At 42.0% G+C, this 7409-nt stretch overlaps 1 protein-coding gene across 1 annotated transcript in view; it reads left to right on the top strand.

The window, feature by feature from the left end:
• The first annotated feature begins 761 nt into the window (after positions 1-761).
• Positions 762-7409, top strand: part of med13a (mediator complex subunit 13a) — a 66792-nt gene continuing 60144 nt past the window's right edge. Inside the window, exon 1 of the mRNA XM_014335018.2 lies at positions 762-1399. Within this exon, the coding sequence (XP_014190504.1) occupies positions 1334-1399 (66 nt within the window). The 5' untranslated portion in view covers positions 762-1333. The remainder of the gene's footprint in view (positions 1400-7409) is intronic.

The following is a 7409-nucleotide window of genomic DNA, read 5'->3' as shown; positions in this document are numbered from 1 at the left end:
AGCATCCTTAACGACACACTTTAGGAAGACTGTGTGGAACATCCTCTGCTATATTGCAACGGCATCAACAACGATTTCTATTTCATTTATTCATGAATTGAACTTTTGCTTCTTACATCTCTTTCACGTGTTGCATTCCTGCAGTGCAGCGCCTTATAAATATGAGATTTGACTGCTTTCATTTCGTCGCTTGAGCTACACAATTTTTAACTACTGCTTTGAATAAAGTAAAAAAAAGAATTCGCATCAATTCTTTTTGGTCGTGCATTTCAATTGCAAGTGCAACATCACATGCGCTAGGTGGTGCACTGTGTAAGTGAGCAAGTTTATAGGGTTTGATCATTAGTAACAAAATCTGTTGCTCAGTAGCGCCACTTGCGCTGGCCCAGCGGCAATACCTATCAGTCTTGTGTTATTACAGCCCTCATGACCACGACAGTGTCAAATCAACGGCACTAAAAGCGAAAGTCGTTGTCGGGACTTTCAAAGTAAGACGTCCATGAGCGGTAAAAATTTTTTTGCAGGCTCTCTTTTGACATGTTGCATGTAAAAAACAAACAAATGCATTATTTTAGTGAATAAATAGAAATCCCACATGCAATAATTATAGTGTTCAATATCTTTTTCATAACCACGTGTTTATGATATTACTGCAATTGTGAAGAGGAATAATTGCATGCTTTTATTTTTCCGGAAGTGCACCTTACTGTCTGACGCGTGTCTGCACGTGGACGGCTAACTTGCCAAAGATTTGACCACGAATGAGCCAATAGGCTGTGGAAGGCAGAGTTGTCCCTGTGGCCGCCATTAAAGAAAGGAATCCATGAATTCAAATGGAAACCAACAGGAACCGAGGCTGAAATAATGATCGAAATAATCGTTAAAATATAGGCCGGTGCCAGAATTCGAGAGGCTGCTACAGGATGTGTTTCGATTTTAGGCTAAATTTTGCGATGGAGGAGTGAGACAGGACGTTTTTATTTTTTTAAGCGGAGACCGTTTTAGGGCTAAGGGGGAGGGGGAGAGTTGCTTCTTTGCTCTCCTTTTCTTTTTGTTTTATGAACATTTTTCGCTTCCTTGAACGCGGTTTTACTGTATGCTTATGACATGTCGACTTAAAGACCACGCTGTCTTTTTTATCCGCTTTTATCCCCGGTGGGAGGAAACTGTAATCGGAAGGTTGTTGAATTAACTATCCTCCAGCCAAATGTTAGAAAAAATATTTCTCGCTGATTAAGCCTGTACATCTTAGAAAACACCGATCCGCAAATTCTTTTTATTTAATTTCCCGGGAAGTGAAATGATGGAGAGTTGGATTTCGCAGTGAAGAAGGATGAGTTCTTGTTTTGTACCAAACGGGGCCAGCTTGGAGGATTGCCATTCCAATCTATTCTGTCTGGTAAGAGATTTAAAACTAAAGGAAAGCAGCCATTTTTAACTAGCTGAACGGGGGCTAAGCTAACGCTAGCCACAGAGGCATCAGTTGATAGCAGCTTAGCTAGGCTTACGGCCCTGTCGAAGCTGACATCGTTTTAGGACAACAAGGTGTCCCACTTTGCTAATATTACCGCGTACGCTTGTTTTTTTAGTAAGTTTGGCCCCAGGTGTGACCGCTTGCCTATTATAATCTTCTTTCCATTACATTTCCGTTTCCCAGTTCACAAACAACACACTTGAGGTTAACGCCAGTGGCTTGCAAAGCTTCATTTACTTTATGTCATAAGACACATACACACATACAGAGCAGCATATAGTCTTGTTAGCACGGAAATAAATGTTGTGCATTTTACTGCCAGAGGCAGGACCGTGCTGCCCTGAGTGGAGTTGTAGCACTTTCTCTGCTTTCGCCTCAGCACCTTGTTTATTATTAACTTGCTGCCTCGTTCTCGTTGCATTTCCACTGTGTTTTATCGAGTGTTGACCCGTAAACCAAACATTTCATGGACTTCAGTTTGTGGCGTTTAGTCAGAGTCTGACGCTGTGGTGCCTTTGAATACTATTTTCTTTCCCGTGTGTGTGTTTGTGTGGCACTGACAACTCCTGGATGAAAGAATGTCGCTGCCCAACTTGCAGAGCCTGTCGATAGAAACACGCCCCTTAATAAGTCTTGTCTCGAAAGCTCTTTCCTTTTAACAGGCATGTTACTGATATTACCGCCGCAGTTGTCTGTTTGCAACCACTTATGTATTATGTCATCATCTTGTTTATTGGTGGGTTTAATCTCCATGGACCTCATTTTCTAGTATTCACACCAACTAGGGCACAGGCCCCAGGCTGATTATATAATCTGTGGCATTCATCCCTGGGCACTACATCACACGGGGAAGCTACACACCTCAGCTACACCTAACTTTCTACACCTACCACCACCATCAGCATCTTGGCAGTTGTGGCTAGTTGGCATCACCCTAAATAGTTGTGGTTATGCTTCTAGCAGCTCAAAGCTCCCCAGTATTCTTTTAAATCCCGTGCACTAAGAGCCAGTCGTGTGGTCTACAGTCTTAGCCACAGCAGCAAATGTAAAGGTGCTGCTTGAGCAGAGCGTCTCTGGGATAATCAGGAACACTGTCTGAATGTGTTTGTTGTTGCAGTTAATTGGCTTGTCAGCAGGCTTAACTCCAGTTTCACTTGTAGGTTAGCCGAGGAGCACAATGTGCTGGTCTCCAACCGCAGGAAATTGTTAATGTGATTGTCAAGTGCTGAAATGCACCCTTTAGAAAAAGGAGACTTCTCTTATAGATTAAATGACATAGAAACCACTCTGTGGTGCAGTGGCAAGGCTGCAAAGTGCATAGATTGTGACTCAGTTTGTTAATGTTATTATTAGTTATTATATTATTATTATTACATGAAAACGTCAAACAAGAAGTGTGACTACAAGTGCATCACAAGTAATTCTGACACAGAATCTAGCATAATAACAGTTGAGTGAAATATTACACTGTTCTTACCACAAATTGACACAGCTGTCCGCCCCCTAAAGGTAACGTTTTGCTGCAGAAAATCCCCACTCTCTCAGTACTGCTCTGTTGGGTCGATTGTGTGTGCTGAACTCATAATTACAATGTTTACGACAGCACTTGAAGGCAGCGTTGGCTACAGTATACAGGCGAGATAGAGGCTGGTAGTTGTGGTGCTGTGCCTGTCTGGCTGACATTTTCCTGCACACTGAGACTAAGCATAACACCACTGCTGTTATGACTCACTTACTGAACAGACTCCACTTTGTGGTTTTATGGTGAAAGAATGCGAAGACTTTGTGGTAGTCTCTCCCCCCCGTTCATTTTTCCGTGGATACTCTCCTCTGGAGTATGATACTACTTGTTGCATGCTTTTTCTTTCTTTTTTCTTCTTGGCATTTTTAAAGTGGGCTTACTTGGAATAACTCGGAGTGTAAGGTAAATTTATCTGTTCCTCCACTATGAAACACAATTGCGGCTGCCTTGTTGTGAAATTTATAGTTGGACCTGCGATACATTTATGAGCTGGAGAAGGCTGTAAACTCTAAAGAACCACTTGGCAGAGATCTTCCTTTCAGCGATGTGCATCAGTTGAAACTGATTGAATTTTTGCATTCTCCTGAACTCGAAATGCAAACTCACACTTGGTAGTTTCAGGTTTGTTTCCTGACAGAGTTAACGGTGGGAGAGGGGCAACAGGCAGGAAGAGGGACTTGCTATAAAAGGAGCATATGTGGTATGATTAGTGAAGCTTCACCTGTTGCTTGTCTCTTATCTTGAAAGGCATCTGCTCGAACACAGTGTTCCCATACCAAGACCCAGAACTCTTAAGTTGCTGGAGGGAAGGTGAGCAGCTGGCAAAAGCTGGGGTCATAACCTCCCCTGAGCAGGCATCACCTCAGGCAAACTTCCTGCCTGTATCCACTGGCTTTTTGGCCTTAGCTTCCCTCGTAATGCAGCAGTGTGATTTTTCTGGTTTGGCATATGAAAGACAAAACTTCTCGTGACCCACATTGCTTACGCTGCCGGGACATCTGTATAAGCTGCTGCTCACATACCTGAGCATTTACTAAGACACAGACGGGTGCCTGAAATGTTCAAGGCACACTCGTGCACACAGCCGGGACAGCATGAATGTTGGAAGGAAATACAGATATCCTTGGCATCCCCTGTCCTTTTTTTTGCGCACACACACAAGCTGCAACTAATTTATTTTGAAAGCACAGACAGAACAATTGCAGAAGGCACATTTATCCTTGATAGAGCAGTCTGCCTGTTGGATATTGTTGATGGGAGGCAAAGTACTGATGTGTCCGGCCTTCAGTCTCTTGCCTCTTAAAGCTCAGGACAATCTAAGGACAAAGGGAAATATGTGGTTTAATTTAGTACACTGTCACATGTGTTTTGTGTCAGGTTAAAGACTGTTATGACAGCTAAAACAAAGCAGGGAAACAAACTGTAAGCAGGCTGACTGAAGGTGTCTACATTTGAACTACATGAGTTGCAAATGTAATTTAACACCAGTGTAATTCCTAACTGATGTAGCCAACTGTGCATCTGTGCACCCTGAGAGATTCCGTGTTTAAGAAACAGGTTGTATAAAAGCCTTTCACATGTTGTTTAAAGGTTGCGCGCAACTCAAACGACAGAACGTCGCTGGCAGGCAGTGCTGCCGAGAACTTTATCACATGCACACAGAGACGATTTGATCATCTATAAATGCAAAGATGGACTTTTAGCATTTGATGTTGTGGTGTTTGAAGAATTATAATTTACATCAACACATTTTCATTCGTCTTCATTGAGTCCATCCGTTATGAATCAGCAGTAGAAATATTTGGCTTACTTCCCGTCTAAACAAAGCAGATTCTGCTTGACATCTTGCAGGAGGAGACTGGTTTTTATTACTAAGTGGCTTGAGACATTTTCTCATCCAATTCTTCCCAGTAAGCTTAGCGGGTACAGATGTGTCGATAAAATAGAGCTGCTTTTTGTGGTCTTTGCTTGGCAATCCTATTGTCAGTGGAATAGACCAGAGGAACTCGTCGGTACAGTATTTACCCGAGTAGCTCGGTCGATGTTACGTTAGGGTTCAAGTCAAAATTTTTCGTTTATTTCTTTTGTGTAAGAAAATGTGTCCACGGACAGATATGAAGCCATAGCAGAAATGTTAACCATTTGCTAAGGGTTCACTTAACGCGTTGCATAAGTTGTCCTACACTGTGCACAAGCTTCATAAAACTCAGTCTCCTGTATTCAAGCAGCCACCGTAGTTTTTGACTGACAGCATTTCACTGTTGAACCGATTCACCATATTTTCACCTTCTAGATAAGGATGAGGCTGTGATAACATTGACAGCCCTGTTAAGTTGTTGCATTGTGTAACAGGGATCATTTATTGCAAAGTAAATAAAAGAATAGAGGAGGCTGTAGCAGTTTGATAAAGTTTCCGTTAATCATAAAGTCGCATATCAAGGTTTGGAAGTGTCAGATTTAAAAAAAACAAAAACATGCACAAAGGCAGGCAGTTACTTCTTCACTGAAACGATTTGTGTGTGTGGTGTTTTTAAGTTTTATTATTCTAAGTTGTAATTTGATTGCATACTGCACATTAACTGCAGTACAAGAAAGTGTGTTACAAACAGCTGATGGCTGCAACTGCAGAGTAAGATGAAAATGTTCTGTTTCATTCATTCACGCAGAAGCGTTACTCAGTGTTTTAGCAGTGACTTTGGCATTAGTAGGTAAATCTCAGAGCCACACTGGATGTGGAGAGTTAACCAACTGTTTAATCTTCTCAGCTGATCAGTTTTTATGCATTTAAGTGCAACACGGTATAGTTAAGCCTCTTTTTTAAGGAACTTGTCAGAAATACATTTTCACTTAATTGACTAAATATTAATGATCTTTATTGTTTTATTATAGATTACAACCGCTTAATTGCCTGTGAATGTAATACTTATGTGAAAGAACAGAGTAGGAAGTGATTAGATAGAAGAGCCCTGTAGCCACTATGTAAATTCAGGGAAGGCTTTTTATTGCTTGCTTGCTTAAGATAACTCAGCAATAGCAAAATGTCAAGGTAATGCTTATTCCAGTTGTATTTTCAGTGTTTCTCCATAGAAGGCTCGACAGTTATCTAAAAAAATATCACAGGAAATATTTCAGATGGTGCAAGTATCTGGAAAAGATAATTATACAAACTGTATTGGCATTAATTCATTATAGAAACTTGTCTGAGTAACGGCTGATCTACTGCGACCGACTTGCAGACTGTGTGCAGCACATAATCACTTCTAAATGTGTGAAACCAATATGGATGAGTGTGAGAGGCCTGTAATAAAATCTGTAGTGCACTCAAGACCAAAACCTTTTATATGGTGAAATGCACAATGCCATGGGGGACAGGCCATGGTCAGTAAGCTGATGAGGGCTGTTCACTTGCTAATTGCCTATCTGTACTGCCTATGATCTGGTTTCACAGTTAACCGTTGTCTTCGCCCTCCCTTTGCATTGTGTGCACAGATGTTTCCGAGCGAGGTGCAGGTGTAAAGAGGCGCTTCTCGCACTCCAGCAGGAAGGAGCAGCCTAACTGCTGCAGCTCTGTTACACACAGTTGTACACAGACTCATTTCTGCTGCTTAAATCTTGGAGTTTGTCCTCAGCATGTGCAGCTGCTTTGAATTCCCCAGGAGTCTGGTTGTGCATCAGAGACCATGGTGTTTTGATCATACACATGACTATAAAGCAACCTTGGGCTTTTTTGTGTTTGACTCTCGGTTTAGTGGTCGAGCTTGTCTGTATTTGAACAAGCAGCCAGGCTGTTTGTTGCATGCTGTATCATATAGCGAGCGTTTACAGGATTCATGCTTAAACTGATGGGTTTTTTTTCTGCTTGTGGGTGGAAATATTCATGGTGTCTTGATCTCCTAACTTCTTGTTGTGATCCAACTCGGCCCCAGCTGACACAACACAATGCCTCCCTGTCCTAGCTAACACCATAACGCTAACGCCACTGCTTGACCACAACCGCTGGTAATCACTTGCTCTGGCTCAGCGCCTTTGCACTTGAATTAGGACGTCCCTTGAACTGTAATGGCTTAATTGGTTGAATATACAGACAGACAGCTTGCCAACTCGGCCAGAACGAAATGAAACTAAATGGTGGGAAGATGAACAGTCTGTGTTGTCGAAGATTACTTAAAATGATGTGCCCCTAAGGCATTGTGTGTATGTGTATTTTTTTTATGGTAGTTAGCACGTGTGCATGTGTTTAGGTAGACATGGGTAGTCAGTCAGCGCTTGGGTGATAAGCTGCAGTGCCAGCCAGCAGCAGAGCGTAATGTTCCTGTTTTAACACTTAATAACCCCACCAGTGATTTACTGCCTATGAGGCTTTTTCCTGTGTGTTTTGTTCTCTTTATAAAAGCCAGACAGTGTTTATAGAAC

This window comes from Haplochromis burtoni, unplaced genomic scaffold, assembly GCF_018398535.1.
Source record: "Haplochromis burtoni strain Fernald_Lab_line unplaced genomic scaffold, NCSU_Asbu1 Contig_24, whole genome shotgun sequence".
NCBI lineage: Eukaryota > Metazoa > Chordata > Actinopteri > Cichliformes > Cichlidae > Haplochromis > Haplochromis burtoni.
Note: the sequence above shows the minus strand (reverse complement) of the source record. Positions and strands in the feature narration are given on the sequence as shown.